Here is a 27,982-nt window from a genome sequence, read left to right on the forward strand (position 1 = left end):
TACGGTAGCAACTGGGTCTCCTAGGCGTTTAAAAAAAAACACACGTTCCAACAACAGAAACTACCCGCGATTTCTATCAACAGTCTTGACCTGTTGCCGCTAGGCATCGTGTTAGAGTTAGGCAAGGGAGATTAAGAGGCTAGTTGCATTTTACTAGTTGCTCCAACTAGTGACTTCCTTTTGTGAATCAGAGATTGCTGTCATGAAGACCCCGTCAGTTGCGGAGGTTGAGCCAGAATATAAATTAAAATATACCCCAGAGCTAAGATGCGAGAAGCAAACAGACTTGGTTCCGGTTTGCTATAGCTGCAAATCCTGCATCCTGTCCTGGAAGATTTTTTCCACCCGGGAGTGGTTTGTGCGTGCCAGCCAGGTAACTCAGAGGACGTTCGTGGTGGGGATCATCAACCGATTCGAAAGTCACGACCTCCTGAAATACTCCTGGAACTTCCTACAGGCTATCGATACCAAGGATTTTACCTATTCCCGTTCCTGCGTCAGCTCCATCTTCAGAGCTTCTTCTGCTCTGGATCGGGCTATGGATCCACAGAAACTGGCGCAATCCATGGCGGATCTTTGGCAATGGTTCTTAGGCGCCTCTTTCTGGATCAAAGCAAACTACACACTTCTTTTGCTGCAAATGTGCGACCCGCAGTTGCTGCTGACGGCTGCTACTTTGATTCGTATCCTCTTAACTGAACACGAGATTGCCACGTCTGAAAACACGGGAGAAGGTAAATTTCACTACCTGCCAGAACTGCAGGTGCTATTTTGGGTATCCACCGAGGGGGGGGGAGGGGGCGAAATGGCCAATGTTTTACCTGTTGATCTTCCACCATCAAGTCTAGTAGTTAAAGCAGCAGGCTAAAAAAACTGGGAGACTTGAGTTCTAATCCTGCTTTAGGCTGCAGCTGCAAGCCTAAGGGGATGACTGTGTCAGCCACTTTCTCTGGGCTCACCTCACCTAGTCCTTGTTGTAGGGAAAATAGGAGAAGGAAAGAGTATTAGGTACGGTATGTTTGCTGCCTTGAACTACTTATAAAAATAATAAAAGGTAAAGGTAAAGGTTCCCCCGCACGCACATGCGTGCTAGTCGTTCCGACTCTAGGGGGCGGTGCTCATCTCCGTTTCAAAGCCGAAGAGCCAGCGCTTGTCCGAGGACGTCTCCGTGGTCATGTGGCTGGCATGACTAGACGCCAAAGGCGCACGGAACGCTGTTACCTTCCCACCGGAGTGGTCCCTATTTTTCTACTTGCATTTTTACATCCTTTAGAACTGCTAGGTTGGCAGAAGCTGGGACGAGTAACAGGCGCTCACTCTGCTATGCGGCACTCGGGATTCGACCCGCCAAACTGCCGACCTTCTGATCGACAAGTTCAGCGTCCTAACCCACTGAGCCACCGCGTCCCTTCTATAAAAATAATAAAGATGGTATTAAAATCTAATAAAATAACAAAGTTAACCCAAGGCGTTATCCCATTTTCATCACTGACAATATCCAATGATCATCAGTTAGCAGGCAGCATTGCAATGTATAATACTTATAATACAATCATATATCTGCTATTCAGGGAAAAATACACTGAGCTCAAAAGGAATGTTTCCATGGTAAGTAAGTATTTACTGTATATATACTGTAATGTGATTGCAGCATAAATTGATATTCAAAAAAAATAATTATAGTATGGATTGTAGTTACTTGTAATAATTTATGTTCTTAATTTTTGCAGCACCACACTCCCACCAGACTCCTCATGATAGATTGCAAAGCATAAAACACAACATAAAAATTAAAATAAAATTGAGTGCGATCAAGTTATTTTTTTTACTCCTAGCGACCACATAGATGTATGTGGTCAGGATCTATCCCAAACCTGTTCTTTCAAGTTTTCCAACGATACACTCCTGGAACTGAGTCCATCCACCTTGTTGCTATTTCTCCTCTCTTTTTCCTTCCATTTTCCCTAACATTACAGCCTTTTATTCTGTGTTATGATGATTTATTAAAATTATACTAATACTAGGATCTCTTATTGATAACCTCTAACCCTTACAAGCTCTCCAGAACTTCATTTTTGTCACCTTCCTAACCTGGATTTCCTGGAGGGAGGCTGTTCATATGTTGTCTACTTACAAGTTTTAAAAATAATGTTCAATATTGTTTACACATTTACATTTAGAAGAGAATATTTGCAGCTCAGGTTGAACTGTGGGGTCCTTGGTGCTCTCTGAGGTTGCTGTCGGGTAATGAAATGTCTACAAGAAAACAGCCAAGTTCAGATAGTGTCAAGGACCCACAATAAAACACATTTGTTGTATGTTACCTAGAGTGACTTGTTTTGTGAGACGAACAGCTATATAATTTTTTAAAAAATAAATGAATAAATAAAACATATTTTCACGATTTTATTTCCTTATTTTGTATATGTTTTATGTTCAGCATTCCTTAAGGTATACACCAAATATAACCTTTTTCTCAGAATATGCATTCTGTCATGTCACTGTTCCAAACATATGTATTCTTGTGTATATAATTTTTGAGCCCAGAAATATTGTGAGATCAAGGGTAGTAAACTAAACAAATTACTTTGTTGAAACTCCTGTGAGGGGAACTTGTGCCAGACTGTTCTGTCGTGAGCTCAACCTTATTTCTATTTTCTGCCAAATGTCCAATCATAACTAGAAGCCTTCATCTGTTCCCAAGAGAATTCAACTAGTCTAGGAGATTCTTGTAAATAAGTTAGCAACAATAAAAAAGCAATTCTTTACGATGTCACACTCATTCCTTGCACCTGACATGCTGTCTGGGACTGAAACTTGGGGTCTGGAATATCTGAAGGATATCAGATTATTTTTTCCTATTCAAGTGCTGTAAAGCAATATAGCATGGTATATAAGTCTAAGCGCTATGCTTTTACTAAGTGCCCCAATCTCAGTGGGAGAGCTGAAGAACAAGAAGTTGGTTTCTCTTGTCTCACCTGGAATCATATTTGTGAAATTGTTCTGCTTTCATTTTCATTTAGTTCTTGCTCAATTATTTTCATCTTTCAATCTGACAGAAGAAGAATATGTAAAGTGGAGCAAATCTGACATGCATCCTCTTGCCCCCATGAAATCTGCTGCACTTTCCCAAATGGCTGAAAACCAGTTAGCAAGCAACGCAATTGGTATGGTTTTATTTTTATGTATAATATATACAATATGTAATGTAAGCCACTTTTAATATGCAGATTTCTTCATGTCATCACATTTATATGGATAACAACACTATTATTTTCATTGAATGCCCAGTGCAGTATGGTCAATCTATGCCCACATCTGGATTTGTTCTATTTGTCAGCATGAGTTTTCCATAAGGAAATAGAAATTTTATTTTGGATTAGATTGAAGACTTGTATATAACTTGGTCCCACAATGGCTAATTACTGCACATGTACAAGTGAAGCCTGTGCAGAGGAAATGAATTATGTAGCGTATTTCTCCCCGCACGCATACCTCTTATGTTCCCTTAACATAGATTTGACATATAATGATAATAAGCATTAGCAAGTGAAGTGATAAATACTATGGATCTGGATAGTTTATGAGTGACTTGTGTGGCTAGGACGTTAGCTTGACAAGCAGCAAGCTTGTGTTTGAGACCCCAGTGCTGCCATGGAACGGGGTGAGCTCCTGTCCTTTGCTCCAGCTCCTTCAGAGACATGAAAAAAACCCCAATTAGCGTGCACCAGCAATGATGATTTCACCGGCTAACCCTTTCAACTCGGAAGTGCCTTAGTACTTCCGACACAAGTGCAATATGATAGCTTATTGCAATGTTTTTCAAACTTGGCAATTTAAGATGTGTGGACTGGCTGAGGGCTAGAAGGTTGGCTGGGGAATTCTGGAGTAGAGGTCCCTGCATCTTAAAGTTGTCAAGACTGAAAAAATGCTGGTTTATTGGCAGAAGGCTAACAGGACACTAGCTTACTTGCCTCCTCAACCTCTCTTCTAAGAGGGGTAGGCCTATGTCACTTTACTGCACCTGGTTAACAATGTGGGATCCAGTAGTCCATCTATGAATCACTCAGGTTTTGCATTTGGGTTCATTAATGTCTTATTGCCCTTGCACATTATAGCTTGTACCTTGTTTTGTTTTTGTTTTTTCCTTTTCACCCTTACCACAGGTAGTATCCGTGTACAAAAGATTTGGTCCAAACAGTCAGATAGTATCTTCAGAAAAGCATTGTGTGACCTGGAAAGTGAGACTAATTATTTTGCAACACTGACTTTGCACCCAACCACTGCACCTGCTTTTCCTCAGCAGTCCCCCAACAAATTCAGAGATTTCATCCGGTATCTGCCTGTCCACTTATCAAAATCCATTTTGAGTAAGGATCTTTTATCTCCTCAACCTTTCTAGGGCTTCTCTTCAATAGATTGTGGCTCTTCAATGGGATGCTTTGCTTTTAGGAGCCCATTCAATCAACTCAGCTTCCTAGCTGACTGCAACAGTGCTAAATAGTTCTAAATGCTCCATGTTCCTCAGAAGTTAATAAGTATGCAAGTAGATAAACAAAGCAATCAAAGGGGGCAAGGAGAGGGAAAAGCAGGGAGTGAACTGTCCAGTATTTCTCCCAGATCCAGAGATCTAAAAGGGCTATATTGACAACACAGGAGAGATTAACAGGCTAAAGATACGAGAGATAGGAAGAATGTTTGGCAAGATAAAAATAATCTAGGTTACATGGAGGTTTGGGAAATATTTACAGGATCTGCCCAGCTATTCAGCTGGTTTTAAAGTACCTCTTTGATGGAAGCCCTAAAATACTCTAGAATCAAGAATCATCACTGCTGAGTCTGAGAAACTGTGAAAACTGTTCAGGCTTTTATGAGTGATGGTTAATTTTATTGGTGACATTTAGTGTTTTAAAACTGTTGATGGCAGATGGAATCAGTCTTCAATTTAGAATCTGAAGTCTCTTGTGTTTATTTCAGTTTTGATTTTGTTATTATTGTTCTAAAGTCTCAGAGATCCAAAAAAACTCATTTTGCTGCTTGCTTAATAAACCAATTCCTTTGTTAACAACCTTTGAGAAACCTGGGAGGATTCTGCCTATACTGTAATCAAACCATTTTTAATGTATTGCAACTAGGGAACAAACTGGGCATCTCAATTGCTACCCTGCTTTTCTGCTGACCTGACGGGGCTCATAACTGATGGGAAAAAAAGAAAAAGAAATAATAGTTTTGGTCAAAATCAATATGCTTTTCTTTTGAATTTTCCAGGAATGTTGGACCTGAAAACCTTAGCACGATGTGCCTCTGTAAGTCCACATTGGAACTTTTTGGTCAAACAACTTAAGTGTGACGTAATAGCAAATTATGCCCTCCGAAGTCAGATTTCATTTTTTCAGGTATGTGTAGTAGATTAATTTCCCCTTAGCCAAGCATTGACATGCATGGAGAAAATTCCTTCCTTGTGATTGCCTCATTAAAGAGCAGGACTTTTTAGCTTTCAAGGTTCAGAGAGCTTCCTTTCCACTTAGCATTATTGTCCTGTTCTTCTTCCTCCTAGCTGCACCTGAGAAGGCAACTTTTAAGCTTGACAGCTGACCAGCTTAACTCTGGAAGAACATTCCCATGGAACACATCTGCCTGACTTAATAGGTTTATATTTAACAAATGTTCAATGACTTGTTATTCATGTGAACATTATACCCATTCCCAATGAAATATTTACCTTGCATTGTAGGAACTTTATAAACACTCAGCTCAATTCAGTCAGCCCGACTCTGCCCCGAATTAAGGGAGTACAGGGTCATAAAGGATTTATAATGATTCTATTCTCTAGTATGGGTGTTTCCTTCCTCCAATTAACAATGGAAATTGTGACTGCAAGGGTGGTTTTACCAGTAGTCACAGTGAAACAACTGGCTCGGGCAACAACCAGCTCGCTCTCCTCTAATTTTATTAATAAATTAATTAAATTTATGTGCTGCCCATCTTGTCCAGAGATGACTCTGGGTGGCTTACAAACATTAAAACTACAACACTGTCATGGTTCCAATAGATGAGACCAGTAAAAGCAGAACTCCAAGGCAAGAGATTTCCTTAAAGAACCTATTTATTGGCTACAGAGTATCAGCACCGTCAGAAGTGAAACCAAGTCTGGAGTTCCATCTCAAAGGTTACAATGTTACAAAGTTGAACTTCCCACCCCAGCACTTTGTAATTAACTACATTCCCCAATAGAATACTTTAGTGGACTTTCTAACGGCTCAGCCCACCAAAAGTCAGGCAGCGATGACCTTGGTTCCCATGGGACAAATTATAACATTAAAACTACCCCTCCCAGTACTGTGGCAACCAAAAACAAAGCAAAAATGGCTTCAGCTAAGATTGTTGCAATGTTGGCAAACACATTAAAATAATAAAGAAAAAATAGCAATAGCACTTCGACTTATATGCCACTTTATAGTGCTTTACAGCCCTCTCTAAGCAGTTTACAGAATTAGCATATTGCTCCCAGTTATCTGGGTCCTCGTTTTACTGATCTCAGAAGAATAGAAGGTTGAATCAACCTTGAGACAGTCAGAACCGAACTGCAGGCAGTTGGCAGTATTAGCCTGCAATATTGCATTCTAACCACTGCACCAACATGACTCATAAAAAAGAGTAATAAACCTTGTTAAAAGATGGGGAAGAGGGAAAACACAAAATACATGGAGAGAGGTGGGGGTTTTCCTAATCCAATAACCACCTCCCAATTGGAGCTCTGGGCCAGTTGGCAGAGCCAAGTGTTCAGGCCCTTACGGAAGGTCAAAAGTGAGGGTATGGATCTTACATCAGAGGGCATGATGTTACAAAGAGCAAGAGCCAAGGAACAAAAGGCTCTCTTACTATCAGTATGCTCCCTTCAAGTGTGGCAGAAGGTTCTGTTTTAGTGCCAGTCATCTGCCATTATTTCAACTGAATATGCCCATCTCTCTTAACAGTAAATGCGATGTGGAAAACTTAATGAGGCCACAATTGCATCTTACTTGTCAACTGCTTGTTTTCTTGCTCTGAATTAGATGGATTGTTTCAAAACAATGTCAGTGCCAAAATCTCCCTGCACTATTAAATACTGTAGATGGAGCAAAGCCATCTCTAAATCTGATTTTAACTTTCCACAAACAGATGTGTACTGTATTTTTCTAGTGTTTTGGACTTACTTTTTCAGGGACATCTTTATTTAAGAAACTGTATCCTGTGCGGTATTATGAATTTGCAATTTTGCTATCTGTTGCAGGCCTTGTGTCCTAAAGGAGCAATTTCCACCTTTGCCAGAATAGTAAAGGTTGCTATTCCTCGCATAACATCAAATGGTGATATAATCCTAACCAAAACTAAGAAGCAATTCAAGGTAGATTGGGAATGTTTTTCCTTCTTGGAATTCCATGGACTGGTTGATGGGGAATTCCAGGACTTTACATAGTTAATATGTATGGGTGGGAGAGCCTAGTTGACTGTGCCTGGGCTTGGGAGTTAAGCATAGATTAATTTAATTTTTACTTGCATGATAAACCACCAAGGAATTCTAGGGCTTCAGATTAGATCAGAAAATCAAAAGATATCCTGGAAGATTTTAGTGGCAAATTACTTCTCCAGAAATCATGAATGAGTACAGCAATGTTACTCTCAAAGGATTTTGATGATAATTTCTCACTGCTATGTGGCAGATAGAAACTATTGAACATAGAAAGGTGGAGCTTTGCTGTCTTCAACTGCACTGTTTCTAAAAGGAGAAATGTCAGTGTATAATTATGGGAATATGTGTATATGTGTGTGTGTGTGTGTGTGTGTGTGTGTGTATTTGTTAGGTTGCTAAGGAGAAGATTTGCAGTTATGGTACTTCTGCTAGCTTAAGTAGGAAGTCACATACTTCCATGTATGCTATTTGCTTTCCCTTTCTCATTATCACTGTCACTGTTTGCTTTGCTTGAAGGATTATGACCAGCAACAAACTACAAGTCAAAGTGAAGTCATTGAATGCATGCAGAAAGCATACCACGGCCAGGAGATAGACACTGTCAAATTGGAGGAAAGGAATGTTTTCTGTAGTGCCTACAATGTTCGTATTCTAATAAACAGGTATGTGTCTATGACAGAATATATTTATCCTCATCCAATTCTCATTCATCTTGTCACAGCACAGGTTTTGGACAAGTAAATGGGAGAACAGAACAGAGGAACTCTATTAGGTGACTTGCCAAGGGAGTAAACATTCTAATTATTGACATCTGCCTGCCGCCTACATAAGAGACTTGCTTTGCCTCTGTTCTCCCTGCTGGAAACAACATATGGCTCCTCTATAACTCCCATGTAGGAATTCTACTCTTGGACTTTAAATTCTTGGACTAGCTGCCAACCTTGGCCTGGCTCTTGAAAAGGTGAGGGTAAAAGGTTTTCCCTGTCCAGTTGTGTCTGACTCTAGGGAGTGTTGCTTATCTCTGTTTCTTAGCCAAGAGAGCCAGCATTGTCTGAAGACATTTCCCTGGTTATGTGGCCAACATGACTGTACACCAAGCCACACAGAACGCTGTTACCTTCCCACTGAAGTGGTATCTATTTATCTACTCACATTTGCACTTTTGAACTGCTAGGTTTGCAGTTGTTGGGGCAAGTAATGGGAGCTCGCCCTGTTGCCTAGTGCTCGAGTCTTGAACCCAGCCTGTCAGCTTGCTAGCTGACAAACTCAGCATCGAACCATTGAGCCATCATGCCCTTTGAAACCTGAACTAACTTGCACATTCCTCTTTGAAAACAAAATTGCTTTGCTTAATATTGCTTGCTACATTGTTAACTCTGCTGCCTGAAAGTAAAACTGATAAATGCCCAAGAAACCAGGTGTGCGTATGTGGCTGAAACCTGAAGTAGGATACATCTCACCAACTCACCCATAAGAATTGTTCAAAAATATAACTCCACAGCACATGAAACCTTTTGCGCTCGAACTATCCTTCCAAGCTCTTGGAAGCATCTTTGTCTGGGAACAGTAAGTTTTGGTTATTTTGGAATCTACCGCCGGAAACAAGGAAAGGGGAATGTAGAGACTATGTCTGTTAAAACAAATCAGGTTCCTAATTTAATTTTTCTTCTTCAGTCTGGATTCCAACAGAGTGATTCACAGCACTTCTGGAAGGCTATTGGCCTTTGGTTCTTTAGATCGAAAAATCCACTTTCTAGATATAGAGAAGATTAAAACTATCCCTCCTGTCTTATTTGGGCATGCTGGTAGTATCAAAGCCTTGTATCTCAATGAAGACAGAGGATTCCTCCTGAGCGGCAGCTGTGATCTCAGTATCAGGTGAGTGCTTTGGTTTTAATGCCCTTTCTTTACCCAAGGCAGTTTAATCTGCCTTTTTCATGAGTTAAGTTTCCATTTTGGGGGGTGGGTGGGGGTTGAATGGTGATGCAGCAACAATGAGGGCCAGCTTGTTTTATTTTAGTTTTATTCTAGCTTTTTTCTGTTCTTGCTTGTATGGTATTTGTTTATCATTCTCTTGAACTCTTTTTTAGACTGTGGAACATCAGAAAAGGGATCTGTGCGAAGATTTTTCTGGGCCATAAAGGGAATATCACTTGCTTGGATGTGTGCAAGACCAGATTTGTGTCTGGATCCAAAGACTGCACAGTAAAATGTGAACATCAGTTTTAATCCCTCTTAGATAAGTAGGGGGGGGGGAAATCAATGACTGCAGATAAAATGTTAAAAGTTGGTAAAGTAAGAAAATTAGTAAGCTGTATGATGAAATAAGACTCACCTGATAGTGGGCCAATCATGATTTTTTCCCAACATAAAACAGAAGCATGTTCTCAATCCAAGGGCTACATTAGGCTTGACGTACCACGCTGAGAACCTATGAAGATTCTCAGTCATTCAGGTCATAGTTATCCCAAAGCTGCTTTTCCACAAGGCAACTGGACTATGTCAAAAGCGAAATGTCTTCAAAGAAAAACAAGAAAGTCCAGTTGCCCCATGAAAAAACATCTTTGGGCATGCTGAGAACCAGACTCAGAAAAATATGTCTTACCCAACATTTAAAAAGAAAACTCTACAGCTCCTCTTCTGTTCTCTTCTCTCCTCTTTTTTTTTTGTATCCTGCCTTTATTATTTTTACAAGTAACTTAAGGCGGGGAAGATATCCAACTACCTTCCTCTGTTTTCCATCTTTTTTTCCTTTACTTAAAAAAAAAGCTGAACAAAGTGGAAGGGAAATAAGACATGAGAATAGGTGGGACCAAAGTCTTGCTTTCCCTTCTGTTTTTGAGGGGTGGGTGGGCAGTTAAGGGGTACTTATACCTTAAGCTGTAGAAATATAAACTACCTGGATGGGAGCTGGGTGGATAATGTTTTATGGATGCCTTCTGCTGAAAGAAATGATTTCACTCCTTAGCACTTCTCCAAGTCCCCAAGTATGAAAGTGTTTGAAAGGCCTGTCCTTTTTAAGTAATTGCAAATGGTTTGCTGGCCAGAGGGGGTGTTGGAAATCAAGATTATACTTGAAACTAGCATTTGGTTTTGCAAATATTTCAGTTTCTCAGCTATTTTTTTTAAATTAACAATTCGGTTAGAGGAGGAAGCCTTGTTGTTCCCCAGGAAAAAATCCAGAATCACAAGGGTACCACTTTAGGATAAGCCAGAGGTAGGTACCACAGGTAAGCCATAAGTCAGAATTTGCAAACTATAATGGCTTAGCACAATGGTTCTCAACCTTTTCTTCACCAAAGACCCCTTTTAAATACCTTTTGTGGCCATGGACCACCAAGAATTAACACAACTTTTAAATCATAACATTCCTTCAAGCATTCACGGACCCCCTGTGATGACGTCATGGCCCACCCAGGGGTCCGCGGACCATAGGATGAGAACCACTGACTTAGGACAAAGGGTGAATCAGTCTCAGTCTATGACTTTCCATGCTTATTTCTTATGTTAAGAATTAGGAAAGTGCCACAATAGTTTGAATAAGATCTTGCTATTTTCCTGCTCCTTTCCACACCCAGCCCTTCATACAGCTGCATCTTGGAATGGCTATTTTTGGCCATATCATCCATTCTACTTCCTATGGCAAAGTATTTGTTATTTTCTGTTAATATTATTTATATGTTCTTGTGTAAACAGGTTTCTCTTGTGTCCAGCTAGATTCCAATCTTGTTAGGATTCAACTCTTTGAGCTTGTTGCTGAAAATAATGGAGTCATTCTGGATTGAAAAATGAGGCATACCGTATATACTTGAGTATAAGCCGACTCGAGTATAAGCCGAGACCCCCCAATTTCACCCCCAAAAACTGGAAAAAGTTGTTGACTCGAGTATAAGCCGATCCGCCGTTCTGCAAGCCTCTGCCGCCAGCAGAGGCTCGATCCGCCATTTTGCAAGCCTGAATACACAGGAATACCCTGTGTGGCCGCGGCTCTCGGGGAAGCCGTGGCTGTCCGCTTCCTCGCTCCACGCTGCCATTCGGGGCCCGCGCGTTCCCCGGGCCAATCGTGGCACCCAGCAGGCGAGGAAACGCCCGCTCCAGTCGCCCCCCCTTCCCTCAGGAGACGCGAAGCAAGTGACCGCCCGGAGCTTAACGAGGACTTGCTTCGGTGCTTCCAGGATCGCGTGCACCTCTCCCAAGCCGCCACCGTCCGGAGACCTGCCGAAGTTTGGGGAGGTTTGGGGAGGTGCGCGCGCACCTCCCCAAACCTCCCCAAACGTCGGCAGGACTCCGGACCTCCGTGCCCTGCTTGCCTGCTTCTTTCCGCAGCGGAAAGAAGCAGACCTCCGCGCCCTGCTTGCCTGCTTCTTTTCGCTGCGGAAAGAAGCAGACCTCGGCGCCCTGCTTGCCTGCTTCTTTTCGCTGCGGAAAGAAGCAGACCTCCGCGCCCTGCTTGCCTGCTTCTTTGCGCAGCGGAAAGAAGCAGACCTCCGCGCCCTGCTTGCCTGCTTCTTTGCGCAGCGGAAAGAAGCAGACCTCCGGAAAGAAGCAGACCTCCGCGCCCTGCTTGCCTGCTTCTTTTCGCTGCGGAAAGAAGCAGACCTCCGGAAAGAAGCAGACCTCCGTGTCCTGCTTGCCTGCTTCTTTTCGCTGCGGAAAGAAGCAGACCTCCGGAAAGAAGCAGACCTCCGCGCCCTGCTTGCCTGCTTCTTTTCGCTGCTGAAAGAAGCAGACCTCCGTGCCCTGCTTGCCTGCTTCTTTTCGCTGCGGAAAGAAGCAGACCTCCGCGCCCTGCTTGCCTGCTTCTTTGTGCAGCGGAAAGAAGCAGACCTCCGGAAAGAAGCAGACCTCCGCGCCCTGCTTGCCTGCTTCTTTTCGCTGCGGAAAGAAGCAGACCTCCGCGCCCTGCTTGCCTGCTTCTTTTCGCTGCGGAAAGAAGCAGACCTCCGGAAAGAAGCAGACCTCCGTGCCCTGCTTGCCTGCTTCTTTTCGCTGCGGAAAGAAGCAGACCTCCACGCCCTGCTTGCCTGCTTCTTTTCGCTGCGGAAAGAAGCAGACCTCCGCGCCCTGCTTGCCTGCTTCTTTTCGCTGCGGAAAGAAGCAGACCTCCGCGCCCTGCTTGCCTGCTTCTTTTTGCTGCGGAAAGAAGCAGACCTCCGCGCCCTGCTTGCCTGCTTCTTTGCGCAGCGGAAAGAAGCAGACCTCCGCGCCCTGCTTGCCTGCTTCTTTTCGCTGCGGAAAGAAGCAGACCTCCGTGCCCTGCTTGCCTGCTTCTTTTCGCTGCGGAAAGAAGCAGACCTCCGCGCCCTGCTTGCCTGCTTCTTTTCGCTGCGGAAAGAAGCAGACCTCCGTGCCCTGCTTGCCTGCTTCTTTTCGCTGCGGAAAGAAGCAGACCTCCGCGCCCTGCTTGCCTGCTTCTTTTCGCTGCGGAAAGAAGCAGACCTCCGCGCCCTGCTTGCCTGCTTCTTTGCGCAGCGGAAAGAAGCAGACCTCCGGAAAGAAGCAGACCTCCGTGCCCTGCTTGCCTGCTTCTTTTTGCTGCGGAAAGAAGCAGACCTCCGCGCCCTGCTTGCCTGCTTCTTTGCGCAGCGGAAAGAAGCAGACCTCCAGAAAGAAGCAGACCTCCGTGCCCTGCTTGCCTGCTTCTTTTCGCTGCGGAAAGAAGCAGACCTCCGCGCCCTGCTTGCCTGCTTCTTTTCGCTGCGGAAAGAAGCAGACCTCCGCGCCCTGCTTGCCTGCTTCTTTTCGTTGCAGAAAGAAGCAGACCTCCGCGCCCTGCTTGCCTGCTTCTTTGCGCAGCGGAAAGAAGCAGACCTCCGGAAAGAAGCAGACCTCCGCGCCCTGCTTGCCTGCTTCTTTCCGCAGCGAAAAGAAGCAGGCAAGCAGGGCACAGAGGTCTGCTTCTTTCCGGAGGTCTGCTTCTTTCCGGAGGTCTGCTTCTTTCCGCAGCGAAAAGAAGCAGGCAAGCAGGGCGCGGAGGTCTGCTTCTTTCCGGAGGTCTGCTTCTTTCCGCAGCGAAAAGAAGCAGGCAAGCAGGGCACGGAGGTCTGCTTCTTTCCGCAGCGAAAAGAAGCAGGCAAGCAGGGCACGGAGGTCTGCTTCTTTCCGCAGCGAAAAGAAGCAGGCAAGCAGGGCACGGAGGTCTGCTTCTTTCCGGAGGTCTGCTTCTTTCCGCAGCGAAAAGAAGCAGGCAAGCAGGGCGCGGAGGTCTGCTTCTTTCCGCAGCGAAAAGAAGCAGGCAAGCAGGGCGCGGAGGTCTGCTTCTTTCCGCAGCGAAAAGAAGCAGGCAAGCAGGGCACGGAGGTCTGCTTCTTTCCGTAGCGAAAAGAAGCAGGCAAGCAGGGCACGGAGGTCTGCTTCTTTCCGGAGGTCTGCTTCTTTCCGCAGCGAAAAGAAGCAGGCAAGCAGGGCGCGGAGGTCTGCTTCTTTCCGCAGCGAAAAGAAGCAGGCAAGCAGGGCGCGGAGGTCTGCTTCTTTCCGCAGCGAAAAGAAGCAGGCAAGCAGGGCACGGAGGTCTGCTTCTTTCCGGAGGTCTGCTTCTTTCCGCAGCAAAAAGAAGCAGGCAAGCAGGGCGCGGAGGTCTGCTTCTTTCCGCTGCGGAAAGAAGCAGGCAAGCAGGGCACGGAGGTCCAGAGTCCTGCCGACGTTTGGGGAGGTTTGGGGAGGTGCGCGCGCACCTCCCCAAACCTCCCCAAACTTCGGCAGGTCTCCGGACGGCGGTGGCTTGGGAGAGGTGCGCGCGATCCCGGAAGCACCAAAGCCTCGGCCGCGCACAAGTCCTCGGTACCGGTAAGTTTTTTTGTTGACTGGAGTATAAGCCGAAGTGGAATTTTTCAGCCCAAAAAGTGGGCTGAAAAATTCTGCTTATACTCAAGTATATACGGTATATTGGTTTACATATTTGGACATCATATTCTGAACCACTCACCGAGTATAAGGAATGTAGCAGTGCATTTTTCAAAAAGACAAAATAAAATTTAACTGACTATAGATAAATCATACCACTCTGCTAAATGTGTTGTTCAGCCTTTTCTGATGTACAGTATACCTCCCAGACAAGTCTCATTGATGTTTTTCTATCTTGGACTGAGCTGCATTAAATGCATTGAAACTGACTTCTGAGTAAACAGGATGAGCAACATGCTAAGAAATTACTACATCTTCTTGTGTTTCTTACAGTATGGGACATGAAAACCGGGCGATGTGTTAAAACTTTTACACACAAAGGTTATATTTGGGCTGCTAAAATGAATGAGATTCATATTGTGAGTTCCTGTGAAAAGGGCCTCGTGAAAATTTGGCATGCTGAGTCATATGTACTAATCAAGGTATGAGTCTTCCAAAAGAGTCTGGCCCAATTTCTTTCACATTTAAATTCAGGTAATCAACCAGCAGTGCAATTGTACCCTCAAGCTGACAGGAGTACCAGAAGAAACAGATCTTGAAATATATTTCAGTGCAAATTCCCCTTAGGCATCATGCCATAAATTAGAACTGCCAAGAAGAGATTGGTCTCATCCCTGAGTCAATTCTCCACTAGTAATTTAAATCATGTTCAGTCCCCTTTAAAGTGGTATAAAGTCTGTCTTCATTACTGTTATTTATCACAAAGCTGGCTGGATAGATCTATAACATGCTATAAATCAGTAATTTGGAAATAATCTTGGGATCCTATTCATAGAGTTTTTGATAATCTAGGAATTCTTCTTAGGTAAAAAAAAGGTTTCAAAGAGAAAACAAAAGTTTTCTCAAAGAGAAATCAAAAGTATTACGGTAATTTACTTTTTCTATTTTTTTCTTTCGCAAAGTCAGTAGTTAATATGCCTACCCATAGGGCTCATTGTTCTTTAGCAATGCTTGTTCTTCTCAAACCTAATACATTTTATGTGGAACATCCACTCCTGTGGAAATAAGCATGTATAACTCACTTCGTGAGACATCTGCTGGGGATATTTTTTATTAACTCTGTAACTGAAATACTATTATGATGGGAAGGAGATACCTATGGCCATTGTTATACAACATTAGTATTTATACAAGTGTACACTGGTATTTATACCAGTTATACACTGATTGATACTCTCTTATTCCAGTTTAAGGGTTTGTTAGTGGACCTTACATCTAACATCTTTTTATTTTATACAAGGAATATCTGATAAAACATTTTACACACAATAATTAGTAATCATTCAAAGCCTTAGAAATGCTTCTCATACAGTATACTTCTGTGCAGGAAAAAACCTCAATACTACTTTGGTTATTTTATAATCCAATAATGAGGCTAGCCTTAGTGATATTTGGGAGTGGGGAGGTTACCAAAAGAAATCTATGGAAGCCTTTCATGCTTTTAGCTTTACAGTATTATTTATTGGAAAAGTAAACAGCTACAATCAAAGAATGCCTGAAAGTATATTAAAAGCGCACAAAGAGAAGCCTCATCCTTCCCCCTTTCCTCCTCCTCCTTTTACAGGTTTTAGAAGGTCACCGAGGTCCTGTAAAATGTTTGTCATTTGATGAGTGGCATCTTGTAACAGGAAGCAATGATGGATATATTTTGGCCTGGAGCATGCTGGGAAAACACAAGCGATGTCTAATGGCTTTCAAACACCCCAAGTAAGTATTTTTTTAATATAAAATACATTTTGCATTTTAAGCCTTACCAATCACTCAATTAAAGAACCATTTTGTTCTTTGAAACCACTGGGGGAAATATTTTGAAACCATAAAAGAGGCAGATAAATCTTGAAATCACTGAGCAAGATAGTCTTCTGTCAAGAAGGAAATTATCTTCATTCTGGCTGAATGAGAGATGCAGTCAGATGAAAAAAACAGGAACAGGCTCAGAAGTTGCCTCATTTATATAATTCAGAAGCCATGTGATTCAAGGATTAGGCCAATCCGGACTCTGAATATGGTTCTGATGGAAGAAGAGGCCTGTAATCCAGGAGTATTAAATGGAGGTCATCGCCAGTAAATCTGTATTACAATATAAATATATTGTACCTAAGAGACCATTGACTAGAATCTTCCTGCCTTTCACTTTCACACTTGAACAGTTCATATAACATTGATAATTAATTGGTCTCTAAACAGCAAGGAGATAATTCTTTTATCATCACTTTGCTTCAGCAAAATGGTGTAATAATTTCTTCTCTGCATCCCATTTCTTTGCTACTCTGATTTATTGCTCTTTTTGTTGTTAGCATTTAAATTTGTAATTCAGGCATCACCCTATTTAACCCACATAATATACATTGAATGCTTTCATTTAAGAGATTCAGTTTGTTTTGGTATTTATTTTTTCACTTTTTGTTGTTGTTAGTTGCGAAGTCGTGTCCGACCCATTGCGACCCTGTGGACAACGTTCCTCCAGGCCTTCCTGTCCTCTACCATCTTCTGGAGTCCATTTAAGCTCACGCCTACTGCTTCAGTGACTCCATATAGCCACCTCATTCTCTGTCGTCCCGTTCTTCTAGTGCCCTCAATCTTTCCCAGCATTAGGCTCTTCTCCAGTGAGTCCTTCCTTCTCATTAGGTGGCCAAAGTATTTGAGTTTTAGCTTCAGGATCTGGCCTTCTAAAGAGCAGTCAGGGTTGATCTCCTCTAGGACTGACCGGTTTGATCGCCTTGCAGTCCAAGGGATTCGCAGGAGTCTTCTCCAGCACCATAGTTCAAAGGCTTCAATTCTTTGGCGCTCAGCCTTTCTTATGGTCCAACTTTCACTGCCATACATTGCAACTGGGAAGACCATAGCCTTGACTATATGCACTTTTGTTGACAGCGTGATGTCTCTGCTTTTTAGTGTGCTGTCTAGATTTGCCATGGCTTTCCTCCCAAGGAGCAAGCGTCTTTTAATTTCTTGGCTACAGTCCCCATCTGCATTGATCTTGGAGCCCAGGAAAATAAAATCTGTCACTACCTCCATTTCTTCCCCATCTATTTGCCAGGAATTGAGAGGGCCAGATGCCATGATCTTGGTTTTCTTAATGTTTAGTTTCAACCCAAGTTTTGCACTCTCCTTCTTCACTCGCAACAAGAGGCTCTTTAGTTCCTCTTCACTATCTGCCATTAGAGTGGTATCATCTGCATATCTTAGGTTGTTGATGTTTCTTCCGGCAATCTTAATTCCAATTTTTGATTCATCTAGCCCTGCCTTTCTCATGATGTGCTCTGCATAGAAGTTAAATAGGCAAGGCGACAGTATACAGCCTTGCCGGACTCCTTTCCCAATTTTGAACCAATCAGTGGTTCCGTGTCCAGTTCTCACTGTTGCTTCTTGGCCCGCATATAGGTTTCTGTTTAGACATTCCAAATTTTTTTCTAGCAATTGCTTTCTTAGTACAGTAGTCCAATCATTTTCTTCTTAGAATGATTTGTGAGGACAAGCAACTATGAATATTTTTTTAATTTCAAAATACTGAGTTTGGACAGCTACTGGAGGATTATTCATAAAAGAAGCAAGGATGAACCTGAAAAATCAGAATTGGACTCCAGACAGACTCTGAGCAAGCCAGAATTATAGATAGCATCTAAATGGATATGTATGTATTAGCTGTTCACATGTGTACAGAGTAAGGTAGATGATGCTAACAGATATGCAGGTTTTGTTGCCTAGGCAAAAGATACTAAAACATTTTTTTTAAAGTCCAGAACATCTATTAACATTTGGAAGTAGCTCACGTAGACCCTTATCTCAGTGAATTAGGGAATTAGCACAATCAGACTTGGAAGATTCTGTTATTGTGGCCAATCTCAAAGTAGCTTTAGCCATTCTGTGGCATTAATGTTATGGTCTATCTAGTGAGGCTGACATCAGTCTGATTGCTCTGTATATCTCTTTTTCCTTCAGCAAATTAGGAAGCCATTTCAGAATATAATCTGAAATTTTGCGTCCATTTTATCATAGAGTTTCTTCTGTCTCTGTTGCACATCTAAGTAAAAAATTTTATACTCAACTTTGGATGAAAAGTTAATCCTATCCTTATACTGATGTTCTAGATGGCATTAATACTGAAGGATTTTCTTTCCTTTTTTTCTTTCAATACTTTAGGCTTTTTAAATAATTGTTGATAATTTTAAATATGTTAAATAAACTTTACTGCATTGAAATTTTCTTTAAAATAATACAATATATCAACTTTACTAAAAAGATAAGCATTTGTTTTTAATTGCTGATCTTGTTTATAGGGAGGTTCTGTCTCTGGCATTTGTTTATCTCAGAGTCATCAGTGGCTGTGCTGATGGGAAGATACGCATTTTTAACTTCTTTTCTGGAATCTGTCTGAGGGTTATGAGAGCAAACAGCAGAGGTGACCCAGTGGTGGGCTTCTGTATTTTAGAAAACAGGTATGTTATAAGTTCTTATTTCCTAATCCAGTAATAATAATGGCAATGAAAGAAGAGATATATGGAAATTGTATGAATACAACCTGCCCTGAGCAACATAGTCTTGAGGTAATTCTAATTAAACTTGGTGAGTGTTACTTCTGAGGCACATATTTTTCAACTCTGACTATTAATGATGCATTGGCCCTCCATGTACACTTTCAAACAAACTAACTAAAGAAAACAAATCAATGTAACTTAACCTGGAACCTTTGAGGAATCTCATTTATTGCTTCCAGAGTTCAATCTTGTCATGTAAAATTGAAGGACAATTTGGGTTTTTCTGCTTTCACAATACTTTTTACAGAATTTCAAAAGTAGCTAAACATTGTTCCCATTTAATAGCTGTTATTTCCAAAGAAAACAATTGTAGATTTCTGAATTCTTGAATCCTGCATTCATTGTATTGTTTTTCTCTATTGTTTTCTCTTGACTGTTTTTTCTTTGAGGGAAAGGGGGGGAATCATAATGTATTCCAAACTAAATTAAAAATACAACTCTTCCTCTAACAGAATTGACAAGGTGCATACCAGTACTTTAGATAGCCGCTACGACAGTGCAGCAATATTACACTAATTATTAATATGAATAGGCCATCCAATTTCATTTGAAGCCTCTCTCTTACCTTTACAGATCACAAATACATATTTAGATCTCATGTGCACATTATGAAAAATGTAGCTATGGGGAAAGATATTTAGGACCAGTTTAACTACAGGTCTTCAAATTTTCCTGGTTTCAGATCTTTGGGAGGCGATCTTCCATCCCACAAAAAGCTGAAGTACTGTATATTTGGTGGGGAGAAGTTTATAGGTTCTTTCAGGTTTTGGAATTCCAAGATTAGAACAACACAAGGATATCCTTTGTCACCATTGGTCTTTGTTTTAACTCTTGGAGTATTGATTAGAGACATAAGACAGGATGAGATAATTGCTGGAGAGCAGATAAAGCATATAAATTATGGCATTTGGTGATAATTTTGGAAGACCCTTTGGAAAGAATAGCAATATTAATGAAAAAATTAAACAATTTTGTTGTGATAGCAGGATTTTAAAGTTAATAATGAGAAAATGATGATGCTAACAAAAAGGATGAAAGAGCAAAAACAATGATAACAAGATATAGAGATTTTCAGATTGAGAAAAAAATAAAATGAATTATATGTTATTTCAAACTAATTATACTAAGGTTCCAAGAAGGAATTCAATAAGGGTATGTTAAGATAGGGAAAATCACAAAATTGTCATTGTGATAAAAATGAATGTATTGCCTAGAATGATGTTCTTGTATCAAACAATATCATTTTTGTCAACTGCTGTTCCATTTAAGCAATGGCAAAAAGATATAGCTAGATTCATATGGGAAGAAATAAAAGAAGACTTATTCAGGATGTGAAGGGAGTGAGGAGAACTGGGACTGCCAAATCTAAAATTGCACTCTGCACCCTGCTGTTTGGTTTGAATAAAATAATGAATGTTACTGAGAAATAAGAGAATTTTAAAACTAAAAGAGCATAACCTGAGATATGGATAGCATGATTTTTGATAATATGATAAAGGTAAGGTTAATGTATATTTTAAAAATCATTACACTTTTTGAGGATATGGAATAGATACAAACAGTGGTTGGATTCAAATATGTGAACAACCAGTTCTCTGTGTGGATGCCACTTCCAGAAGTCCATTCTGCGCCTGGGCAACAAAAAATTAGCTACCGGTTCTGCCAAAGTGGTGCGAACTGGCTGAATCCCACCGCTGGATACAAACCCAGGCTGTGCCTGAAAATGCCTTTTGTGAATAGCAAAAAGAAATGGATAACATACTGAGAGTTATTAAAACAAGAACATGGAGAATATAAAATGTAGTCAAAAGAGCAACTGACCACAGAGGGATTTAATTTCCAATAGTTTTCAACTTTAAAGAGAAAAATTTAAAGTAGACAAAAGGACATTAGGAACTGAACAATTTAAGACAGAATTTGAAACTGAATTATGTGAAAATGATTAACATTATACATTGAATTGCTAAAATATATAAGTGTTTACTGAAATTTGAAACAGAAGAACAAATTAAAGTGTATGATAAAATGGGCTAAGTACTTCGATTATAATATACAGATGGATCAATAGGAAACAATATGGTTGAAAGGACTGAAATTCACTTTTTATTACAATTTAAAAGAGAATGTAAAATGCTATCTTGGTACGTGACATCAGAAAAACTTTTTAGAACATATAAACATATAACATATTGGAAATATGGTAAAGGTGAATGGACATTTTACATTGCTCAAAGGATTTGTAAAAAAGAAAAAACTGGATTAAAATATAGACAATGATACCAAGAATTTAAATATTAATACTGAACCAAAAATTAAATATCAATACATTTACAGTCACTATAAAGAAAATTAACTATTTCTTTATATCTCCTTTTTCTTTTTTGTTTTCTTCTTTTCTCTTTTATTTCTTACTCTTTTAAAAAAAATGTATTGTTTTTAATCTGTAAAAATGTCTTCAATAAAAATTAATTTAAAAAAAGATTTCCCTAATTAGAGTATTAACTGATCATAATCTTTTTTTTTAGACAAGTCTGAAATCTACCAAGGTGATATGTTTTATTTGTTACTGCTATTGTATTAAAGTGACTCACATGGCAGTCTGGTTTTATATACTCATTTTTATAGCTACCTTATAAAACAATTTATGAAAAAGTGAGCTATAAATTAATCCCTATTTAATTCCTATAGAAATTGCAGCAGATGGAAAGCTTAGCCCTTTCTTCCAACTGTTTTCCTTGTAAAATCATCCAAAGCTATTAGTACTTCAAGAAAAGTATTGGGAATGTCCTTGACAAAACAGCTTTTGAGGAATATTTTTCATTTAGATTGTGACAAGGAAGAAAAAAAAAGACCTTCCCTTAATTTTGCAGTGACCAACCTCCCCTTCCAATGATTGTTATTATTGTTGACCTTCTAATTTTAAATACTTTTGGAGGCCCTAATTGCAAGGAAGAGCAGTTGTGTTAGCGACCTGAAGACACTTCATTGAAAATCATTTTCTTGACTCGGTGGACAGATTTCATCATGTTTTCCCACTCACCCAATTTCTTCCCTAGATTACTGATCAATGCAGAAGGAAGTGTAGTCTTGTTCAAGTTTGAAGAAGTAGAATGGGATCATAATCAGACTTCTGATAGAATACCTAATCAAACACTCACGGACAAATTTCATGACATACCAATCCAAATAACGCCTTCTCCATTTTCAAAATCTGTGCGGGAGAAACGAGCCAGAAAGAAAAATTGGAAGCTATACACAGAAGTTGATGACACAGTGCTTTCCTATTACATTTCCCAGCATGGCACAAGATTATCCAAAGGTGTTCCAGGTATGTACGTGTTTGCATGCATATGTATGTATCTACTCTATATCAGATTGGCAAGAAGAATCCCTTCTGCCAACAATTTTGTCAGGATGAGTAGAGGGTGATGAAGGGCTTGGTCAACAGGTAGTTTTTTCTTCAGATCAAAAAGATAAACTGCACTTAGAAGGAAATGAAAGGGTGATACGATTGCTCTGACTCTTCTTCCATCTTACGTTAAAGTGAAAAATACACTCGGTTCATTACATATTTATTTTATTTTTATTTATTTTTATTACATTTATACCCCGCCCTTCTCCGAAGACTCAGGGCGGCTTACAAGCTTAGCAGTAGCCTTCATTCTCTGTATATGCCTGCTTGTTAGGGCTTTCACACACACCCCAAGCGGCATTATTACAAAGTCAGCTTATTGCCCCCAACAATCTGGGTCCTCATTTTACCTACACACTGAACTATAGAGTTCAAAAAATCACATGGTAACTAGCTTGCTGTTCTTGCCAGCCAGAGGCAATACAAATTCTATCCACCTGTGAATCAGTTCTGAATGAGATAATAAGGTGATGCAGTTGTGCATATTTTGGGACAATTGCTAGGTCTGCAAAAGTAAGCAGAGTTGTTCTAAGTTTTATACGGCTTCACAGTGCTTTACAGCTCTTTCTAAGCGCTTTACAGAGTCAGCCTATTGCCCCCAACAATCTGGGTCCTCATTTACCATCTTTGGAAGGATGGAAGGCTGAGTCAACTTTGAGCTGGTAAGACTCAAACTGCCAAACTACCGGCAGCCGCAGTCAGCAGAATTAGCCTGCAGTACTGCATTCTAATCACTATGCCACCCTGGATCTGTACTTAATGTACTCTATAACGCCTCATTACTTATACTAAGTATTATACCTGTTTAATTCTCATGGAAATATTTCAGTAAGTTTTAAGAGATTACAGTGGAATTATAAGAGGGACTAGAAATGCCTCCAGACAGTTTCTTAGGGCTATCAATCAAACTATTGTATAGATATTTTATTTTACTATATTGTAATATATATTTTAATGGAGGGAAAAACTCCATAAACAAGGTAAGATAAAATAGATTCCAAGCTAAAGATATGAAACCTATGTTTTGTCTTCTATAAAATTCTGCAGTGAAACAGGATAACTGTATGATAAAAGTTTCATCTGCGAACACCATGAATTATCTTTTCACATTTCTTTCAAGACTGAAAAGATCTGGTATGCTTTTCTCCCAAATTATTTAATATTTTTTAAAAATTTGCCATATTGAGGATCTTTATGCACACAAATGTAACTTAGATATATAGTCTCATTGCTCTACAAAATTACCCTGTGGAATTAACCCTCTAACCTAATGAGGCCATATTTAATTAGAATTATTCCACAGCATTCTGTTGTATCACATTTTTGGACTGCTAACCATGTGATTCTCTTCTAGCCCTCCTTTATGAAATAGTGAAGACTCCTTTACCCCGGAAGAGGGAGGGTAAGACAGCCATGAACCTGAATCCATACCAAAAGCACAGACTCTCTGTACTTGCTCATCAAACCTTAAAGGAACAGGGGTCCTCAACAATAATCAAAGTTACTTCTGGTAAAGAATTTTTGAGTATTATTTTTAAAAGTAATAACAGTTACTAATATCTACCTTTAGGCTACCAATTAGTACTGTAAAAGAATAAGCTGCGGCATTTTTAATTTATAGGCAGAACTAAAGAAAGTTTTTTAAAAATGGGTAAACTGTCATGATATCCCAATTTCTTACCAAGGTGGGATATTCTAAAAAATGGGAAAATTAGCCTGAAGTCTGCACAGACTTATTTGATTTTCCCAAATCAAAGGCAACTAGAAAAGATGACTATTCTGCTCTGTATATTTTTATTCCATAAGCTAGGATTTCTGAGTGTGCAAAGCCAAAGTGATTAATTATTCAGCTAATGATGGAAAATACTCTTAAAGGAGCAGGGGTATTAAGCATCGTGTCCTGTCTTGCAAGTGAAAATTGGAGGCGTTTATCAAACCCCTTTAGGATAACATTTTCACCCCATATCTTCCTATAACCAGATTGTTTCCTTTTTGAATTCTTCCCCTTAAAATGGAAAAAAAAATGTTGGCTAAAAGATTTGGAAGATAATTTTATTCCTCCCTTCACCCCATTCACCTAGCCCTTCTGCTGTAGCCTCACCTTCCTATCCATCTCTGTGCCTATTCTTTCTCTCCATTCACCTCCATGTAGATGTGCGCTGTCCCCATTCATTGCCAAAAGAACCATTCAGTCCAAATGGATATTCAAGTCTTCCCTGCACCCAGCATCTTATAATTTATTTATTTATTTAATTGATTTTATATACCACCCTATTCCCGAAGGACTCAGGGCGGTTTACAGGGCGAATTAAAACAATACAAATAAATACAATTAAAATAGAATTAAATTAAGACTAGCCCAAATTAAAACAAATTAAAATTTAAAATTAAATTAAAAAACCCCTCAGTCCAGGCCAGAAAGATCAAATAACCAAGTTTTCAGGTCCCGGCGAAACGAGCGAAGGTCTGGGGCAGTGGAATGGGAATGAAGAGAAAACTTTTAGAAGTATAAATAAAATGATAGGGGTTTGAGCTATGTGCCAAACAAATCTTTTTATTACTTACCAACCTTTGCAGCACTATGAATATAAGAAATTCAGTATTCTTATTTACAACGCTAAAGAGAGAATTTGGCACAAGATGTACACATTGCATTTAAAATTGAATATAGATACACTTTAAAAAATGACAAAAGAAACCAAGAGTCCTGTTGAATTTCTGCCTGGTTGTCACAAGGCTTAAAGCTTTCTAGCTTTACCAAAAATGAAAATCTGACTGAGGCCTAGAGTAATGTACAAGGACAATTTGGAAATAAAATTCTGTTTGCTTATCAATGATAGACACTCGCAGATAAAGAATTTTTATTATACATATTAGAAAACTACAATGTTACATTACTTTTTGACATAATCACCATTCAAATTGAGGCATTTGTCATAACATCTTAAAAGGTTTGAAATTCCTTAGTTGTAGTAGCTCGGTGCCAAATCTGGGCTATGGGGGGGTGGGTGATCAAAAACATCCCAACAGAACTGCTTCAAAGGTTCTTGGATGTTTCTAGCAGTGTGCGGGGAAGCATTATTGTGAACTAACACCACACCGGAAGTGGCACCATAAAAAATCCCACCAAATGTGAAGATGCCAAAGGAGTACTGCTAGTGAAATTCATGGAGTGTGGTTTGGTGATCAGTTACAAAAACATTACGAAAACTCAGACATGCCATCCATAACAAGTATTGGGGCATGCTTGGAAGTGCTGGCCTATGGTGCACTTGCACTGTTCCCCAAGACACACAGGCTTTGGGGCATGGTGCAAGTTTTCTTTTTCAGATGCAGTAGTGGTGTTAGGACTGAAGTCAAAGCCCAGGCCCTGACTTCAGGCCTAGCCTTTGTGCTACTGTCAAGTGTCATTGATCAAGGTAGCCTAGATGGAGGGGAGATACGGAATTGCTTCTCTTTTGTTTTGGCGTGGGATGTGACACATCAGTAGAATCAAGTCAGGCATTTTCCAGATTTTTGACATGCCAAGCTCAAAAGATTTGCCATCACTGATCTAATTTATGCTCAGTTGGAAATAAGCTTCACCATATTCAATAAGCTTACGATAGGTAAGTGCTCATTGAATGCAATTATGATTTGCAAACTATTACCCTCCCCAAAATAGATATTTGGGGAAACTGTTAGTAGAATTAGGGAAGCATTGGGACATTGGAGTGGGTGAATTCAGTGCATCATATTCCTTGCATCTCCTGTTCCATAAATAACAGAATTGTTTGCTTACTGTATATAATTCTATAGCCATGCACTGCTTTGGCAAGTATCAGCCCAAGTACAGCACTCAATAAACCCTGGGACAGGATGAGTTATGACTTGATCCCTGATCGTGGATCCCTGTCGTATGATTGTGATTGGGTTTTATTTTTTTTCTTCCTGCCATTAGCTATGGTGGTTGATGGTTTCTATGTTTATTTTTATTGTCAAGTATCAGATGTTTTAAAAACATAATCCTCTGTGATTAAGATGACACATTATTAATAAATCAAACAGTTCCCTGGGGTTTTCAATAAAGCTTCTGATTTTTTCTAATTCTATAAGTACCTTTTTATGTCAGTTTTTGAAGACCAGGATGGGGGCCTTCTGCTGAGTTGACCCTGCTTTCTGTCCTCAAGTTCTGTTCTGATGTAGATTTTTAGATTTAGATTTTATTAGATTTAAATACCGCCCTTTCCCGAAGGACTCAGGGCGGTTTACAGGGCATTTTAAAATCATATCAATATAAAATACAAAGTTAAAAGAGAATTAAAAGATTAAATTATCCCTGAAAATAAAACCCCAGTTAAAATTCTCAGCCTGGGTCAGAGAGCTCAAAGAGCCAAGTCTTCAGGTCCCGGCGGAATGAGCGTAGGTCAGGGGCAGTCCTGAGCAGTCCTGTAGGTAGGTAGTATTTTAGGCTTTAAACTCCTCTCTTTTCTTTTTCAAAACAGATGAGGAATTAGTACCACAAGCTCCAGCCCCTTCCTCATTTGCCCAGAATACCAAGGCTTTGTTAAATCACATAAAGAAGAGGCATCCTATTGGTCCCATATCTAAGGATCAGATACTCCTCACTGTCAGTACAGTACACCATGCCTACCAACATGATGATGTCAGTGCCAATATGGCATACAACATGAACATTAATGATGCTTGCGAACCTGTTCAGCCCAAGAAAGAACTGCCCGGATCATCTCTATCTACTCAAAGTTCAAAGTACAAGGCAATAGATCTAGGAACCCAAGTGAAACAACTAAAGGTTGCTGGCGGCACTTTAGGTATGGAAAGGATTTCCTCACCTTATGAAACTAAAATACTACAGCTCAACACAAAGAATTCTTTGCTTGGAGGTACTGTGAAATCCTTCATTCCTCCCCCCTCTATTACACGTTCCAAGTCTTGCAGCAGTTTGTCAAGAAAAAAAGCTTATTTTAAGATCTCATCTCCAGCTGCTGCTGAGAGTAATATCATTGGTGGCTTTACAAGTTCAGTTGAATCCATCAAAATACCACGAATGAAGATTGCCCAACCTGATACAAATGTAACTTCACGGCGCAGAAAATGTTTCCATGCCCTTAATGCAAATCCTTATCGTTATAATTCTGGGTTCCAACTTCTGACTACACAACAAATGAAAGAATATGAAGAAGCTAAGATTGCAGAGTATCAAGCAACCAAGACAAAAGTTATTGCAAATAGAGAAAAAGTGTGTAAAAATGCTTGGGTGAGGAAAATTAAAGGCCTTCCTATAGATGACTTTACTAAGGAGGGCAGAACTGCTGCTCCTGAACTTGGAGATAATGTTTTCATTTGAGACTAACTTTTTTAATACAATTGACAAACCCTGAAAAACAAATGCAAAATTTTGGCCCAGTTACTCTTGATTTCCTCTGCTGATACTTTGCCCTATTTCCCTCTTTTGGGAGACTGTGACAAACTGTACTATATTGATTAGATCTGTTTTCAAAAATGGGGACTCTTGAGTTTCACTCGCTTTCCCAAAATAATTCGTTTGCAACATTTGTATTTTAAAGTTCCTGTTGTGTTCACGCAGGCTTATTTAAAAGATTGATAATACCTTTGTAAATTTTGCTTCAGAAATTATATGTGTGCATTCTTGATGTGTCTTACTTAGCTGATATC

At 40.2% G+C, this 27,982-nt stretch overlaps 1 protein-coding gene across 1 annotated transcript; it reads left to right on the forward strand.

The window, feature by feature from the left end:
• Positions 1 to 202: 202 nt before the first annotated feature.
• Positions 203 to 27,971, forward strand: LOC310633408 (F-box and WD repeat domain containing protein 10B-like; the record flags this gene model as incomplete). The annotated part of the gene is made up of 14 exons (XM_083351114.1): positions 203 to 734; positions 3,060 to 3,167; positions 4,167 to 4,370; positions 5,269 to 5,396; positions 7,274 to 7,387; positions 7,970 to 8,115; positions 9,128 to 9,331; positions 9,544 to 9,665; positions 14,630 to 14,778; positions 15,921 to 16,063; positions 18,637 to 18,795; positions 21,951 to 22,222; positions 23,661 to 23,816; positions 26,791 to 27,971. The coding sequence occupies 14 exons, from the start codon at positions 203 to 205 to the stop codon at positions 27,651 to 27,653; spliced, it is 3,300 nt and encodes a 1,099-aa protein (XP_083207240.1). The 3' UTR covers positions 27,654 to 27,971.
• Between the last annotated feature and the right edge of the window lie 11 nt (positions 27,972 to 27,982).

Source organism: Vipera ursinii (genome assembly GCF_947247035.1).
Source record: "Vipera ursinii genome assembly, chromosome: 2".
Taxonomy (NCBI): domain Eukaryota; kingdom Metazoa; phylum Chordata; class Lepidosauria; order Squamata; family Viperidae; genus Vipera; species Vipera ursinii.